At 40.3% G+C, this 19,109-nt stretch overlaps 1 protein-coding gene across 2 annotated transcripts in view; it reads right to left on the reverse strand.

Moving 5' to 3' along the window:
- Nucleotides 1-19,109, reverse strand: part of CDH13 (cadherin 13) — a 451,056-nt gene that overhangs the window by 257,814 nt on the left and 174,133 nt on the right. For both annotated transcript variants that reach the window (XM_027685001.1, XM_027685000.1), the window contains exon 4: nt 1,424-1,540. In XM_027685001.1, the coding sequence (XP_027540802.1) occupies nt 1,424-1,540 (117 nt within the window). The remainder of the gene's footprint in view (nt 1-1,423; nt 1,541-19,109) is intronic.

Here is a 19,109-nt window from a genome sequence, read left to right on the forward strand (position 1 = left end):
AGCCTCAGTCACCACAACCATCATCCCAAACTTCCAATAAAAATAAGGAAGGCACTGCTAGAGAGCAACTCAGACTACCTGAGATCCAAATATTCAGTGTTCACGAGCATGGGGGGTGGAAGAGGGTAAGAAGAAATAAATCGATAACAACAACAAGAAGGGAGAAAGACAGTGTATAAGTAACCTTTTCCATTCTCTGACAGCTTTAAAATTGAACAAATCTTAAAAATTAACTATTTATCACAGCGATAATTATTGATTATCGATTCTCAAAGACTGAAATGTGGAGGGAGGCCTTCACTGTTCAGAAGTAGCTTTGGAAAGTTTAGAAAATGTTAAAAAATGGAAAACCTATAGAAATTTATGAAACCAGTATAAATTATTGGTGGAGAGAGGGGAGAAAAATGAAATCCTCATAGATTATTCTTTCTTTTTACTGCTAAGGAAACAAATTTTCCTAATTATTTAAGTAACTGATTAGGTGCCTGTTGGCTTAATTATGTGATTGCATCACTAAATGGCATCAATTGTGGAGTAAAATCGTGCCCCTGAGCTGTGTGTTTGGCTCCAGCAATCACACAATGGGAGTTAGGAACAAACTCCACATCTGTGTGTGCCACCACAGCATTAACACACCAACTAAAGTCTGAGGGAGGCAGAGCAGTCCCTGTGTCAAAACTGCCAACATGAAAACTATATTCATGTAATTATAACCTCTCATGCCTTCGTGGCCATTTGAGCAATTACTGGTGGTTTATTTTTTATTATTTTGTACATCTGAAGTTCTGGAAAAGCGGCTGTTAGGACCCTCATCTCTCTGATCAACTGCAGACACGAGAAAAAAACTTTCCACTTGTTTGTCAGACTTTTACAAACAACCAAAAACAAAAATGGAAACATCTACTAATATGCATTGAAACATCTACTACTATATATTTTGCCTTTGGCCATGAGAAATTAACTCAAGGAACTAATGTAACGAACAAACAAAAAATTGCTTTGACATGGAATACCTTATGATTTCCTTCCAGGAGCTGAGACGGAAACAAGATATCCCATACCATGCAGTGGGATGTTCTTCATAACGTTCCTGGCCAAGATCTCAGGCCCAACCCAGCACCCAGACACGCAGGTGGGCAGCAAACTCTCCTGAAGAGCAGCTGCATTAAAACCACACCCCTGATTAATGCCCTCTCCATGAGCTGTGAGCGCCTGCCATGAGCACAAACTATTGCCAGCTGTCTGCACAAGCCATTGTCCTTTGTCTACACAACACAGACAGAAAAACAAGCTTCCTGATTCAGTTTGAGATTTCCAAATGCTGTTGGAATATTACCATCAATGTGACAGGCATTGCAAAGCCTTGAGAGAAGGAGCTCAATTACTTAAAAACAAAATTCTATCCAGGTCTAGGTTGACTTACCTTGCCAACTTGTCTGGGGAATGGTGGTCTTTGATTTTCAGGAATTAATATTGGAGTTGCCAAAATAGCCCTTTTTTGTCTTGGAATTCCAGCATTGCCTTCTAGTTTTAGGATTTCCTAGAAAAGAAACAGAGCAATTACAAAACCTTCCAAACCACTATTCAGTCATTATTCCCATCCACTGCATCTTTAGGCAAAATCAACGTGAACCACCACATTCTAAGTTTTGTATTACATGTTTCCCCAGCAATTAGTGATAACATATCAAACCAGGTATTTAAATCTGTCAGGTTACTGTACTTATTACAGTGACAGCAGACAGCCCATATTCATTTTCTTTTCATGTAGACAGATTACAAAGCTAAGAAAGTGTGTTACCATCCTAACCTGATGACTGCTGGAATCATAAATCTTAAGCAAGGTCTGGCTTACCTCAAATGCTTGTAACAAGACCAGTACAAAGCCACACTTCAAATGTCTTTACATAATTTTCACGTCCTAAATTGCATCTCTACTCACTTGCTTCTCAGTCCAGCCTTTCAATCAAACAGAACTGACACTGAATTTGCAGACACTGTCACCAGGTAATGAACTCCCAATAAACACCAAAAGCTTGTGACTTCAAAAGGGACTCCAAAAACCCAGGTGAAACTCAAAATATCAGCCAGCAGGTTAACTGGTGTTGGGTGCTTTGTGTTGGGGTTTTCTTCTCCTTAGAGAAAATTTCACGCTGTGTCATCAGAAAGAACAAAAGTGGGAGTGGTTTAAACACAGGCCTTGCTTTTCCTGCTGCATTTTCTGCAGTATTTATTTCTAGCTGACCTTCAGGCAACTCAGCACTTTTATCAGCCACAGTGAACTCTTCGCAGCGGCCTCTGGCCCCTGGAAAACTTCGTCCAGCACACCTTTGCTTCCTCTGCCCTTCTGCTTTCTGATCCTCTCAGTGCTCTCTCTGCAGGAGCTGCAACTTCCCAGCTCCACCCTCTTTTTCTTTTGCTTCCTCCTAAGGTCTCTGCTACTCTCTTCTCCAAGCACAATCACTACCAAGGTCAAAACCAGCCTGTCCCCATCTCCCAGAACTCCTCCCTTGATCTAGCCCCCCAAACCAAACAAACAAAACCTCAACAAAAGCAACAAAAGTACAGATTTGTAGTGCATTGCGAACTGTGGAACTGAAAAAGATTTCGATCACTACTATTCATTCAGGTTGTTTTGACAATTTTACCCCCCAAAAATCACAGGTTGAATTAGATGACTAATTCCAATAAGGCAGTTACATCCTACAGATAACACTTTGCTCTCTTCATGAACAAACTCCCAAAACCGAAGTTTCTCAGTCAGTTCTGGAATCCATGTTGTTGTTTTAACAGCTGATACTTCATTACATAACAAAAGCACCATCCCTAGGCTGTAGTTTTATAAAACTCCAAAGCTGGATGAGTTTTCTCGGTGGCACGGTCTGGATCCATCAGCCAAGATCTCCACAGGCTGCTCCTGCTGCCCTCTGTGTCGGTGCCTCCCACCATCAAAACTCTGCTCTGCCACCACCAGCTTTAGCATCACTTCTCAAATTTGACAACAAACAGCAGCAAGGGAAACTCAAGTTTTCACCCATTTGCTTTAGTCATGATAAAGTCAAAGAGCAGTGGGAATCACACAGAGAATCCCTTCTCACAAGGTTGCCAATTTTCATAACTTTTTGAGGCTCCCCCTGATAGAGTTCCCATCTCTCCCACAGGCTTTGCCACTTCTCTCTAATCTTTCAGTCTGAAGGCCACTCGGGTCCCTATTTTTGTCTTTCAACTCCTCTCCCGAAAGAATTTTCCTTAATAAAAATTCATGAGAAAGTTCAAGATAAAAACATTTGAAGTGTCAACTAAAAAGGAAAGAGCTGAATTCTGTTCCAAAGGCAAATGCCCAGAGCAGTGAGCTTTCAAAATCACTTACACTGTAAACACAGCAGCCAGATTGGCTGGCACGTGCCTGGGACCCTTCTGAGGACAGGAATGGGGACTATCAGCACATCCACAAGGAGACCCCAGTTGTTCAGCTCAGCAGCAGCAAGGCTCAGCTGCTCACAGCTTCCACTCCCACCTTCACGCTTGTCCTTCAGTTCAGGAAGGTGTCAGGGAGAACTCCCAGGCATGTGCTCTTTGCAGCTGAGCCAGACATTCACATTTACATATCCTTGTTTCGTGAAGTGGGTTGGGTTGGAAGAGGCCTTTTAAGGCCATGCAGCCCAAGCTCTCTGCAATAAGCAGGGACATGGAATCACAGAACCACAGAATCAGCCGAGTTGGAAAAGTCCAACCCTTGATCCAACCCCACCGTGGTTCCCAGCCCATGGCACTGATGCCACATCCAGTCTCATCTTAAAAACCTCCAGGGACAGAGAATCCACCAATTCCCTGGGCAACCCATTCCAATGGCTGATTACCCTCTCTGTGAAGAAATTCTTCCTAATATCCAACATAAACCTCCCCTGGCAGAGCTGAAGACATATTCAACCAGATCACTCTGCTCTGAGCCCCATCCAACGTGACTTTGTGTCATGTTTCTTCCTATGCCCGTTTGAGGAGGAAAAGGGAATTTTCAGATTGTTCAACACCTAGATCTCCCAATTTTCGTAGTCATAGACCCCCAAGCAATTAGTTCTTCCCTTCCCCATGATAGGTTATCCTTACACTTTTCCAAAGGTCCACAAATGTAAGAAAAGCCCTAATTATATTCAATGAATCAACACTGAAGTCATTAATATAAAGAAGTGAAGTTCTAAAGGAAAGCAGCAGCAGAGTGGTAAGACTCAAGGCCTTCAAGGTCAGATTTCCAAACAGGACTTTGAAACAGGGAAAAAAAAAAGTAAATAGAATTATTTGCTTGTTTATTTTTATTTCTAAGCACAATTAGTTTGTTGCGTGGAGAAAAAAGCTTATGGAGATTGGGCACAGAAACGTGAGTGTTTCTTCTCTGAGTGTGTTTCACACTGTTTATTCTTCAAATCTCACTGTGTTTTTTTTAAATAGTGATTTTTCATGATGATTTCTCTCTGTCTTATCATCCCCTGGTGTCTAACAAAGACTGATTAAATGAGTAGCCAAAATCATCGCTGTGGAAAGCAGGTAAACAGAGGAGAAGAAAAGGTCAAGAGTACTTCACCAACACTTTCAATAATTCACTGTTTTTTGTGGTATCCTAATGATTTCCCCGTTTGTAAAGAACAGGGGAAAAGAAAAAACATTTTGCTTAATGCCAAGCAGCTGCAACTGATGGTTTGATCCTCAGTTCAGTATATAAAACAGAATCCATGGAATTATGTCAGTTTAGCACCTGGTTCAACAGTTAAAGCACTGACAAGACTCTCCTTCATGGGTGTGTATATTGCATATGTAATAATTTTTACTGAATTCACCTATTTAATTTCCTGAAGAAGCAACTCACAAGGGATATGAAATTACTCCTGATTGAGTTGGTAATTTTGCTTCAAATTTTCTTACAATACCAGGCTGGTGTTATGACAGGAGTCAGCTTTTAGCCTTTGCCAACAAGAGAAACCCACAAAGGAGTTTTCCATCATCTTTGCAGGAACCAGCTGATCAAAGACTGCAGTGGTTACCACAATTCCAAACAAGTATTTTTGTGCCAGGGGTCTGGAGAGGCTGGAAAGTCATGTCCCTGGTGGGTGGTGTCCAACCAGCACCCAGAGAGAGGATGGCCACAGTCACCATCTGCTTCTTCCACACCTTCTACTTTGTAGCAGGGACAGAAACATGAGGGGTGTGTCCAGAAACACCCATCCACAAGCAAAATTTAAAATATATGTATTATAATAAATACACACCTACCTAAGAAAATGTACCAAAAAAAAAATTAATCTTTCTGACTATTTTGGGGTATTTTAAGCCAAAATGGCAGGTGAGAAATCCTACCAGCTTCTTTACTTTTACTATTTAACTACAATATCACATCTGTGATTGCTATATTTCCAGAGCCCTTCTCATGGTCAGTGGTCACCTGATCAGAACCCAACTAACACTTCACTATCGACCATTTCAGAAGCAGCTTTTACACCCTATTTTTTACTCCATTCATTTCCCTTTCTACACATGGAATCAGCAAAACAACATTTCAGCACCCAATGTGCTGATTCACTGGCAGTAAAACTTGATTCCCTCTTTACTATAAACAGCCCCCTCATTTTTCCAGTATTCACTTTAGATTTTTATTGAGAGATGCCAGTCTGCCCCAACCACAGTGCTGTGCAAGCTGCAATTTCCCTGCATCCCTTCAGAACTCTCCTCTTTCTTTTGTTTTTCTTTCTTTTCACCGGGAGTTCTCGGGAGTGTTACAGTACTTGAATATTTGAATAAATGGCCCAGTCACTCTCCAGCAGCAGGAACCATTACTCTTGACAAAGAAAATTTCATTAGAACTTGTCATGGGAATGAGGTGGCTGAACACTCATATCGATTTGTCACAGTACGGGTTGGAAGCACCACTGGAGTGGCAATCAGTAATCCAGGGGCACCAGAGAAATCCTGGAGTTTCTTGCCATTCAGTTGGTTTTATAGACTAAGGCTGATGGTATAAAATGAGGTCAGTCCTAAATACAAAAAGTAAAAATTATTGGATGCTCGTTGAAATAGGATGTTGTAATGAGAGATGTATCAGCCTTCCTACAAAATAACATCTCCACATAATGTTGGATCAGTTAAAGCTGCGTGCAGATCAACTTATGAAATCATTTTATACAATTCTCAGCTGAAATTTCAAAGTGTCCTGTAATAATTAGTTCCTTTATGTTTGTTATTTCTATCATCAGAATGTTGTTATTATCAGCAGTATTAATAATAAATTATTTCTACAACATGTGCCAAAACAGAAAAGTATTTTCTCATCTTGGTACTAATATGAAAATCTAAGAAAGATGCTGGAACTTTTTTCATGAGTTAATGAACAACTGCCTAACAAATAATTAACTCAGTGAATAAATTGAAGGATTTTAAAGGTCAATGGCATTCACACAAACATCTGCTCAAAAGTACACTGTCCTCAAAGCCTGTAAATGTCACCTTAAGAATCACTCTATACTTGGGAAGAACAAATCCAGTGAAAATCCAGCTTGCTGAGGGGAATTGGGTGTTTCAGAGAATATAAGTTTCCAAGCTTATGAAGCACAATCAGATACAACATCTGGGCAATGGAAATTGCTGGTGGAACTTGATTTAATTACACTGGGTGTTTCTACAATTATAATTGGTGCATAAATAGAGAGGCCCAGCCTTACAGTGTCCGACTGATCCATCCATTGACTGCACAGCCCCTTGGGAATCTCAGAGCACAGCTTTGCTCAGGTGCCCTTCATCACCCTGTGCCAGATGCATTTTTATAGGATGGAGGTTCCTGTTATCTTTAGAGTCAGGAACATGTCAGGAAAAAAATTTATTCCTGTTCAAATCATTTGGTCATGTGTAAATCAGAACTATTTTAATGGTAATATATTCTAGGGTATTTTTTATACATAGGTGACAGAAACTGTTGTGGAGACACATCTGAACTCTTGCTTTGTGAAATGATTCATTCAATTATTGCCCTGAACTTCAGCAGTATCTTTTTGTGATGGAAAGGTCCTGTTTCTATTTAAGCATAAGTTTCCTTTATCTTCACATCTGCCTTATTCTGTGCCAGGGAAAAGTTTTTCTAAGATGATAACAAACTAAGTGCCATTAACTTTGCTTTTGTGCACATTAACCATGGGAGTTACCTGTACTGAGAATAATACATGACCAAGAGCCTTTCCCTTTTTTAAATTAACATTTCAGACCATTCTTGTCGTCCTTTAGAGTGTTATTTTCATTTTGAATCATATGTGAGTCACCCCCTCTTACAGGAAATCTGGTATTGGTTCCACACTGCTCATTAAATATAATGAGGTGTCCCTTATACACAAACAACCAAATATGCTCTGACTGCCTCATCTGTCAAACTCAGTGAAATACAGGCTTAAGGAGAAAGACAATTGCTGACCTTATGCCTCTGTCTTCACCAGGATACACTAACAACACATCACTTATCATTGGTAAAAATACCCTTTTCTCCATCTCTCCTGTGCTTACATTTGTTGCAAAGCAAACAAAACCAGGCTGCTTTTACAGCATGCCAGGAGAAATGCAAAATTCTTCAAGATATCCCAAAACCTTCAGATCCTGAAGAAAATGTAATTTAAACAAGGAAAGCACTTGCTGATGCAGTTGCCAAGGCATACAAGCCTTATGAAAACTGTCCTGTAGTAAAATTTACATAGAAAATGGGAGATTTTGACTTTGTGGTTTTGGGGTTTTTTCTCATTTAATGACAGCATCTGCCATTGGCTTCCATACCAACCTGCTACTGAAAATAGCCCTGGACACACAGTGGAGTTCTGGAACCATTCAAATATTTCAAAAATCTGATCCTTTCAAGCTTTAACCAAGGCCACGTGGAAAATACATCTCACAGCAGGGACACAAGGCCTTAACTTCTTACTCTGAATATTCCTGCTGAGTCCACTGAGTGGGCTCCTTTCTCCACTTATATTGGAGGAACTCAAAAGGCAAGAGCTTCCCTTCACCCCCAGCAAGGAGGGAAAACATCTGAATGAATGGCCCAGTCGCTCTCCAGCAGCAGGAACCATTACTCATGCAACACACATCTCAGTTCTAGGGCATGTTAAATGAATCAAAGATGAACCCTTTTACTGGGGCAATAACCTCTAAAAGAGTCACAAAATCTGCAGGTCAGTAGCACACAACTGACAACTCCAAATGTGGAATAACACAGGGAGCAAGGAACAAGGTGTTCATTGTTTCACTTCTGGGATATAAGGGCAATTTCTAATAAAGAGAATTTATTTATTATGTAAAATAAATGCTATTCATAGAAGTTGTTTTACCTTGGAAAGCCAGCTTTGTGTGTCTTGCTGCAGGGCAGCCAGCTGTAAGAATACAGGAGAAAACCAACACATTTTGTAGCCATGTTCTGGATTGAAGTGCTGTGGAATTCACTGCATTCTAACAGTGCTGCACAAAGGCAATTCCACGGTACCCTAAAGCAATATAAGTATGATAAAGTCATGTATGCTGTTTAATAGATCTGGCAGCTGCAGTCCCAGAGCTGTGTCTGTATGGATGCATAAACTCTGCTTCCCACCTCCTACGAGCTCCAAGCTTGTACAACGAAAGCTTTCTCAGTCCTGCTCCCCAACTATCCTCTAAAAGCTCTGTTGCCATGTATTCCTGGTTATCCCTCAATTCCTTCATCATCTTCATTCCCTCAACAAAACAACCCCTCATCCCATAGAACCGTAGAATGGTTTGGGTTGGAAGGGACCTTAAAGATCATCTCATTCCACCCCCTGCCATGAGCAGGGACACCTTCCACTAGCCCATGTGGCTCCAAGCCCCGTCCAACCTGGCCTTGGACACTTCCAGGGATGGGGCAGCCACAGCTTCTCTGGGCAACCTGTGCCAGGGCCTCCCCACCCTCACAGGGAAGAATTTCTTCCTAATATCCATTCTAAATCTACTTTCTTTCAACTTAAAGCCATTATTTCTTCTCCTATCACTACATGCCTTTGTAAATTCTAATTCCAAACACTGATTATTTACCTTGCAATTCTTTTCTAAACTCTACACAATCCTTCTGTTCTTCCTGTCACCTCCTGCATTCCAAAATAACAACTTACTTTCTCTTGCTCCAGGTCTAACTGTAATTCCACAAGTCCCATTTTTCTTTCAAAAATATGCATTCCTTAACATTCATTTGGAATTTGTTTCTCGTGAACACTGGTGATACAACTTTACCCAAAATGAAGCCATCTCAAATTTACATTTCTTCCTTTTTTTTTTAATAACTCTTTTAAGACAAGGTAAGTAACAGCAATTCCTCATAATGCCATAGTTTAACCCCTGCCTTTCTCACTGGGAGCTGACATGACATGCATGAAATTACTACAGCAAATAGATTTGTAAATGCCATAGATCACTCTGGAGCTTGGGAAATCCCACCCTAACACTTCCAGGACCCTGTCTTCCCCTCCCCTGCTATTTTCCCATTGCACAGCCACCCAAGCCAATCCAAGGAATGCATAAATTCTGTCAAATGGCAACAGTGGCCTTTTAAATTCAGTGTGCATGTTGGAAGCAGCAATTCCTGAAGTGGGACAGCAGACAGAGAAGCCCAGTTAAGCTCCCGGCAGACACAGGGTTTCCAAACCTTCCACATCATTATTTGTCACTTTAAATAAAAGCAGGTCTCTATTTAAAATGAGAATTCATGACATGTTGGACAGATACACACATTAAACATTATCTCTTCCTTCTCTCACCATCTATCACTAATCCTGACTGTCCAGAAAAACATCTTATTTTCCCAAGCTATCAAATCCTCAGGAGGGAATGAGAAATTCAGCTTTTGGCCTGAGATTTCACAAAACACACCTAAAAAATCACAACGCAGACACTGACTGTATGTCCTACAACCCTCCCCTGAACATTTTGACAACCTGAGCTGTGAGTGTCCATTAGTTGGGCACATCCAGTTGAATTCTGCTTTTTGCACAGCACTAATTACATACAGGAGACCCACTTTGGGGCAAATTGCCCATTACCTCATGCTGTAAAACAAAACAAGACCCCTTTTATTAATAGTCTGAGAAGTCTGTTTGTATTTTCAGAGACAGTTTAACTGGGAGGGACTTTCAGTAGCTTCCATTAGAACTGGTGCACTCTGAAATGCAATGTAATGCTGCAGCCACACACCTGCACCACTTCCCTCCTCCTTTCCATTAGAGCAGGGCTGTACTGACCCCCCAGCAAAAATAATGTTCCCTAAGACTGCCGAGCAGGAATGCACTTGGTTTAGACCACAGATGTGCACAATAAACCAGCTGGGGTATGTTCTGTCAGCCCTGACTCTGCATGCAGGGTGCTCTGCAGAGCTGCATTGCCTGTGCTGGCCTGCACAGGAGCTGCCACACTGACAAATGAAGCGCTAGTCTGTGATGAAGACAAAATGCCCACTTAGATCCAGGCTCCAGCAAAGCTCCTCAGTCACCAGGCTGGGTTTGGAATGTGCATTAATCCACTTCAGCACTCAGCCCAGCTCCTCGGAACAAATTAATTAACAGGCATTAACTGAGTCCAAAAAGCTGAAATCACAGTGTATTAATCCACTTCACAATTTGGGCTGTAGTTTTACTCTTCAATACAAACAAATTAACAGCCAGGACGTGGCTGACAGCAGCAGCTCAGCTCTGTGCTGTGCTACAATGTGCTGGAGGTTCTTGTGGGCAGCTTCTCATCACCACCCGCTGGGGTTTGTGCTGAACTTAGGCTGCATTTGTCAGAGATGAAAATACAACACCTAAACATGCCCTGGGTTATTTGTTCCCACCACAGTGACCCAATTAAATTCACAGGACAAGGCCTCTTAGTTCTAAACCTTTCGTTAGTCTGGACAGTCTCAGACCCACGTGGTATTGCTGAAGAAGAGAGAACACAGGTGAGGTTCTAACCTAAAAATTCACCTGCAGTAAAGCAACTTTTTAAAAAGTATTACTACCAAGATATGTAAAAAAACCACAGTCATTAACTCAAATTTGACTTCTAGAATCAAGTTCTACAGATCCTGTAAAACACAACAGTTAGAAACGGCAACGTTAGTTTGGTTTTGCTGCATCTGTTTTGGGGTGGGAAATCAAAGCTCAGCTTTTTTTCCTCAGAACATTTCCAAAAGAAGAGTGAAACATGCAGGATGGGACCCAGACATAGGCTTGGAGATCTTGGTGGATTCTCACATTTCTCCTTAATCACATGCTGGCAATTAAGTCTACTTCAGGAAATTCAAAGATTGTACCTGTCAGGAATCAGAGGCAAATTAATTGTTGGACTGGAACAGATCAATGATTCATGAGCTGTAGCATCAAGCTGCTAACAATATTAATTGCCACATACTTCAGGGAAAAGAGCCTAAAATGGCAGGAGCATAGTTTACAATGGCTTGAAGTTGTTTTTTCTGCTGAAACTCAAGTCGAGCAGAGCTTTACAATACATGAAATGTGACACTGATAGTTCTCCACTGTATATCATTAAAATTCATATGTTTGGATGGGAGCATTTTGCCCCAACAACCTGCAGCCATAGGAGCATGGAAATATTTATATTCCCAACTTCACACCTGTTGACCTTTGACTGAGCATCTCTGTGGGATGAGAACAGTCCCCACCTACACAAGCACCAAATAAATAGGTTTTATTAAAGTTTGCTGGCCAAGAGAAGACAGATCTCAACTTACTCCCCTGCATTCGTTTGGCAACTCCATTGCCACTTGTTTTTGTAGTACTGGCCATGTGCTACCTACTCTGTGTTTCTGAACAGTGGGAAGCAGCATCCAAGATTATTAAAAAGAAATAATAGTCTCAGAACTGTCAGAGCAGGGCTGGAACACTCCATAGCTCCCTGTTGGCTACAGTAGAGTGACTGAGCAGGGACAGACAGCCCAGCAGCCAAAGCCTCCACAGGGGACAGAGGAGACACAGGTTCAGTATTGTTCTAATAATTGCTTCCAGAGACCTTCAGTGAATTGTTATTTTAACACTTACACTTCACAGGCCTCTTGATTTCTAATCCAGTGTGCTTCTGAGAAAGAAGTGATGCATTCAAATGCATTCAAAAACCTGGGCACTGACCAAAACAGAATATTATCCACCCTTTATTTCCACTTTATCTTTTTGTTCATATTTCATATCTGTTCAGTTCTGTCAGAAGAGCCCTATTTTTATCTACACACATTTTCTTGCTCCCAAAGTAACTGAAGTCATTAAAGCCAGGCCTGTGATGTCTGCTGCCTTTACTGGCATATTGGAATTTAAACAAGACAATTCCAGAATCAAAAACCCGAGTTCTCACAGCTTGAGCTAAATCAGCAAAATGTCTCTACTCCTCATAATTATCCATCATGCAGCCAGCCCCAGAAGAATCTCCACTGGACAGTATTTAAATGGCTTTATGAATCTGTAAGATGAATACTTCGGTTCTCATTGCCCGTGCCAAGTACAAACGCTCTGCCTCAGAATGTGACCAAAGCCCCATTGTGTCTGTCAGATCATGCCCAGCGTGTTGCTACAATAAAGTGCACAACTTCCAAGGAATGGAAGAAAATTCATTCTACTCTGTGCTATTCAACTTTCTTCACACCATTCCCTGCAGTGTCTGAAGGGAGCCCTGCTCCAAAACCAACCCTTCAGCTCAGTGCTCGAGGTTCCGGTTGCTCTTGCCTGCCCATCACACACTGGAGTAAATTGCAGTACAAGTTTCTTAGCTTAAAATAGCTTTGTTTTGTTTAACTTCTCTAATGCAAGTTAATAAATTGCAGCATTCATAATTTGATACATTTTTGGTCCTGTCTCAGTCTACAAACTGTCCATTAACAGACCCTGAAATCTGTGAACAAATACATTATCTGCCATTATCCGCAAGTTTCTCAGATGAGTAATTTTTGATCTTCAGATTGCTCAGGCAGTTGCTTGGAAACATTTGTCTGTATTAGTTACACAAGTCATGTGGTACTATTTGTCTTTGCAGATTGGAGGACTTCTGTGAATAAGCAACGGGGCATGAAATGCAAATTTCATGATATAAAATTCAGACCTTGCTTTTGGCAAGGATTTGATTTATTACATTTACAGCACAAGATGAAAACAAAAAGGTTATCTCTGTGATCTGAATGACTTGACAGGGGAAGCAATGCCTGTGTCAATTGGAGAAGCAGTGGCATAAATTACAGAACCAAAAGAAGTTTTAAAAAGATGAAATGAGGTTTGGAATAGTCATGCTATGGATTGAAACGATTCCATTGATTGAACTGATTCCATGCAATGGAACCTCTCCTGTTGATTAGCACTGTCCAAGGAATAATATTTTTCTAGATTAAAACATAGGTAGGTCAGAAAAAAACCACGGGGACCCAATTAAATTATTATTTTTCTTTTTTAGAGTTTTGAACAAGTAAAGAAAGAGAAGCAAGTATTTGTGTTCATATTGATGGTAACAGCCTGGTGTCATTCAATAAGGCTGAAAAAAGTATTCAGTGGTATTTTACCATAGATTATGTACTAACACAATAGAATCATTTTTCTGCTGATTTTATCAGCATGAAAGACTTGGAAACTCACACATTTTTACTTCTTTTAACTTTGCAAAAGAACCACTTGTGTTTGCCTGAGTGTCTCTACACTGATAGCAATGTTTCCTACTCTCTATCGGATGCAACAACTTATAAAATCAAAATCATTGGTTTGAAACTAAATATAGGATTTTACAGGCAGAGATTGATTCTTTCAGTTGAAGAAAACCAAATATGGTAAAACAATGTTACTGAGCACATTCAGACTGAGATCCAGGCCACTTCTACAAACTAGAAAGCCTACATTCAAAATACAGCCAAAGTCCTGAAGACTGAACTAAACAAACCCTGGAGGGGGAATACTGCTAAAACAATGAAGAGAAAGTTAGAAAACGATGGGTTTGGGTTTTTTTTCCCCCAGTAAATATTTAGACTCAGGTTGCAAGGACAGTAAAACCATCGGCAAAGAAGAAAATATCTCTGAGTTTTTTCTGCATTCTAATTCTACAAGGGAATATAAAAGGATTGGGTCTGATTTTTAGCAAGCCTTGTGATAGCTCACAGAAACACACCTCCTTCCACTGCTGAGGAGAGTCTGTGACTGACTTTCCTGGTGCTCCCTTTTGGGGCAGCATCTTTGCTGGGAACAAATGCCAGCGGGTCCCAAAGGACAGCTGAGGCCTGACATCAGAGCAAAATATTTGTGCCAGCCATGATTTAAAACAGGCTTGGTTTGGAGTGGACTATGACTAAGCCATGATTAAGATCAAATCCTTCTGCTCGTCGAGGCAGCCCTGAGTGAGTGTGAAATATGTCCCTGCACTCCTTGGTTACTGTTTAATGCTCTGTCTCATAAATCCAGGCAAAGGCACTCCATGGAACCAGCCAGGAGCTGTGTCACACTCCGGGCACTTCCCTCAGAACCCACTCCAGTGCCAAGGGGTTATTAATGAGCTATTCAAACACTAAATATGAATTTGATTAGAAAACAAAGGTATAAATCTTTATTTTAGCAAAAACAAACTCTTCAGTAATCCCAAATCTCTCCACTGCATGTTTCCCATGTTTGTATAAAAATGTACATGTTTCCTAAATACCAAAAATTCCTTCTTTTTCTGCCTGCCTCCATCTCTAACACACATCTCAGTCAGATCATTCTCATCCATTTCTAAGAGTACATTGCTCCCTTCATAACTGTGTACAGACACTTGCTTTAAGGAATATCAGCTTATAAATTGCCACCCTTTGCCTGTGCTTTAAATAAGGCAGAAAAAAATAAATAAAAGAACTAACATCCAGGGCTAAGATTAAAAGCTGGATTCATATTAAAGAATGGTGCCTTTTTAGCATGGAAAGTGAAGCTGTAGATTATTTTGTGCTGATAAAGTACTACAGTGGGCAAAGAACTTTCTCATAATGAACACTGCTGTAAAACAATTTATCTACAAGAAAGGAAACAAGTTTGCATAATCCATTTATGGTTGGTTCAGCTTTAGAGGAATTTGCTGTATAAATATATCTCACCCTGGGGAATTGTTTTGCCAAAATAACTAATGAAAGTGTTTGAACAACTTAACACTGATAATTAATAGGATTTTTCAGTATCACAATGGAAATGACATCTTCCCATGTACGTTAACCATCTCACCAGTGAAGAGACAAAAACTTGGCAGACTCCAAGAGCCAAACGCATCAGAAAGCGGAAAATTAACGAATTAACTTAACACTTGCAAAAATGTTAAGCTGGTGACGTGTTTCAAATGATCCCCAAAAGGTGTTTAAAAGTACTTTCTTAAGAAAACCTTGCATAGCTCAGTGATTATCAATTTTAAAAAAATCTTAATCTATAGTTCATCAATCGTTCAACTGACACAAGGAATATTCTGCCATCATGCTGAAAGGTTTGACTAAACATAATCAAGGCCCATTATGTTGTTGTACGTTTTGCTGGCAATCACAAGTTATGTTTTAAGTTTAGGTGTCAATATTTAATGTTCAGGAAGGATCCCAATCTCATCAATAATGCCTCACCAACTGCAATTCTGGGGAGACTTAAAACTTACCTTGAATCTCACCTGCTTTCTGTGGGCACATAATTATTTTTATTGTGCTTTGTGGCGATGTTGGCTGCCAAAAAAGGTTGTCCTAAAATCCCAGTGTGACAAAAATCAATTTTCAGATGCAAATGAAGGTGCCATAGGTGACATTTTTCATACCCAATAAATTGCCTGTCTGTGGCTTTGAACTAATGGACACATAAACAAGAGAGATTGGTGCCAAGGTATTGCATTATAATCTTAGTGAAGTTTTATGAGACTCCTGCTACAGGCTGCAAAGAGAAAATAAAGCAGAGGGACGGGGCATGAACAATTTGAGGAAACCTGTAAGAATAGATATGTTTTTACATTCTTTTTTCTTTTTTTTTTTCCCTGAGCTCTGATTTCCCATCTAGCTACTTCAGGCCCCTCTTTTATTTTTAATTTTAGGGCTCTTCATGACCCCTTCTGTCTGCCACAACTTTTGCCTCATTATTATCCTCCACAGCTCCACTTCTGTGGCCTTTACCTCTCTTCCCAGTTCCCCTCTTAGAAAATTTGTACAAACAAGTTTCCTTCCTCTTATTCATTTTTAATTAATTTTAGTTCCCACCTATTTCCAGCTCCTCGAGGTGACATTTAAGGTTCTTAAGGAAATACAAGAAATACACTGAAACTATCATTACCTTTAAAAACAATAAAGACTTTAAGTGAACTTTCTGCTCATGTCTGACATGGCTACACTTCAAACACATGAGGAGATCTGCATTTCCACAAAACAAATAGCAGGGTTTTCATAGGCTTGTCTGAAGCTTATCTTGAATAATCCCAAACTTCTTGAGCCTGTACATTTAGGAGTCCTGTGAGATACTTACAATACAAATAGAAACAAGATAAAAACAATATTTTTATTCTATGTTGATAGTATTGTTTCCAACTGTAGCTGAAATGAAAGATATGATTACATAATAGCTTTTCATGCCTCTTCAAAAGATTTAAGTAAAGTTCAAATCTTAAGCTTTTGAAACTTTAATCTTGGAATAAAGAACAATCTTTTGGTTATTTCACATTTTTCTCCTGTTAAGGAAACATGAATGATACCAAAATGACACAGAACTGAGTCCTTCATCAGACTTATCCTCATGCATATCCAGTTGCAAGACCTGAATAATAATTTGGGGAAAAGATATAAAAAATACCCACTTCAACCTCCCAGCCTGGCATCCTTAATGAATTCCATTATTGCTGCTGGTTCTCCTTAGTTGTGTTTTGAGTTCTGTTTGTTTGGGGGGAGGAGGGAGAAAAAGGGACTTTATTTGCTGCACCCTCCTGAAAAATCCGAGCCCTCTGAAGTCAAGGAACCCACTGCTCCTTGCCTTTGCCCATCAACATAGTGATCAGAGCTCAGGGAGTGTTTGGATGATGCTCTCAGGAACACAGTGGGATTGTTGGGATTGTTGGGATTGTTGGGGTGTCCTGTGCAGGAACAGGAGCTGGACTTTGATCCTTGTGGGTCCCTTCCGACTCAGAACATTCTGTGATTCTGTGACAGGGAAGCAGGACTGGCATCTCATACTGTGCAGGCACAGCTTTGAAAACAGAGTTTGGAGCTTGTGTTTATGCCACTTGTCTGATTGGCCAAACCCCCCCAGTGTATTCCTCGGAGGCAACAGTTTATGGCCATTGCCAGAGCAACGCCTGGCAGGGCAGGCACATGGAATCCTGGGCAGCAAGCCATGACCATCCCCACCCTGTCCTGAGCAGAGAAACTGTGGTGGAAAGTATGAAACAGCCCGTTCCCTGCCTTTTAAGGTCACCACAGAAATTTGCTTCTCAAGCTCCCTGATATACAAGGCTCCTCTCTCTACCATCGCTCCACTTCTGCATGGGCTTGTTACCCCTTGAAGACATTCAGAGAGCAAGGTTTTTAATTCCAAAAGTCCACAAGTGACCTTAGTGGTCATATTCCCCAATCAGGTTTGCTGTCTGTATCACTGCTGGGTCTGGCAGGAAATTCCCAGGTGGTGGAGAATTCCCTGGGGGAGAATTCCCTTCTAGTAAATCTACACCACAGATGAGTCCCACAGTCTGTTCATCCTCTGCCAGCACCAAAGGTACTTCAGGTACAACAGAGATTGTCATCAGGTAATGTAGAGCTCCATTTTACCCTGTTTTACAGTTCTTCCTTTCTGGAAGCAGCTTCAAGTCATACAGACAAAAAGATCTACCCATAAGGATACCAAATAGATCCCAGGATTTAAAGATTTTTTTTTCTGACACTGAACCATATTTGGCCAGCTCATAACTCCCAGCAGCAGGAGATATCAACCAAAAGATTAATTGGATGAGATTCAACAATTTATCTGTGTAAAACAACACCAAAACAGAAACTGGAATAACTTCTTAGATACCAGATACATTCATTGAGAGTATATCAGGGGCAAAAGATTTGCAAACAAGTTCAGTGAAAAAATTGTGAGAGCTGGTTCTACATTTCTGATCTCTACTACTCTGTCCAAGGTTATTAATTTATACAAGAAGTTAATTTAAAAATAGAAGATATAATGCAGGAGGGGTTTATGGATCTTCTCTACATGTAGAACCTTAGGGCTCGGTGTACTTTCATTTGAAGTAATTGTATTCCACGTGTAAATATTAAAAACTTAAATATACTGGAGAAAATTGATTTAGACTTGCTTAAAGGTTCCTATAAATAGCCTTCTTTCTATCACTTTTCCAGATGTCTGCTTTGTTGACGGTTACTATAAAACAGAGCATTCCAGTTTCCCTGTAGTGAACATGAAACAGTCACCTAAGGAAAACCTTCCATAATTAGAACAAGGCAGGTACTAAACCTATCCTGTGGCTTATCTCTGTATTTGTAGCTGGAGTTCATTAACTTGTCAGCACTGATTCCTTTTGAATAGGAAAGTGAAATGAAAAAAATGACGTGCAAATCAATATCAACTGGAAAGCCTTGTTCTCATTTAGAACAGTGTCAGATATGAAATATTGGGAATCAAAATGAAAATTTCTGCTGGAAAAACATGCTTAGTAATGCCATTTTTTATAGGAGAATTATTACAGTGAACTAAGCTAGTTGTCATCCCATGATAAAAGTTACAGCATGTTAAAAGTTAAACCTTTTTAACCAACCTCCTTTTTTGTTGTTGTTTTCAGGTATTTTAAGAAATTGCATTAAGCTTAATAAATGGAAGAAGCATTTTAGAATATTTAATTCATACTCATTAGTTGGCACAAAATCTCTGCAGCACATCCATGTATGTCTAGAGAGAGACAGACATCTGTTAAATGACTTCCACAGAACTCAGCTTGTAAATCACACTGTTATCAGAAGGGATTACAAATCAGTCTTCCTGGACTAGATAATAATTATAATAATGGGGTGCCAAAGGCCAGAGGAAATTTGTTGGGGATGAGCACAAAGTGAAGGCAAAGATGTGCTGGGATATCTCCATATCTGCTGGATT

The sequence above is a fragment of the Neopelma chrysocephalum genome, unplaced genomic scaffold, assembly GCF_003984885.1.
Source record: "Neopelma chrysocephalum unplaced genomic scaffold, ASM398488v2 Primary Assembly neopelma1_68, whole genome shotgun sequence".
Lineage (NCBI taxonomy): Eukaryota > Metazoa > Chordata > Aves > Passeriformes > Pipridae > Neopelma > Neopelma chrysocephalum.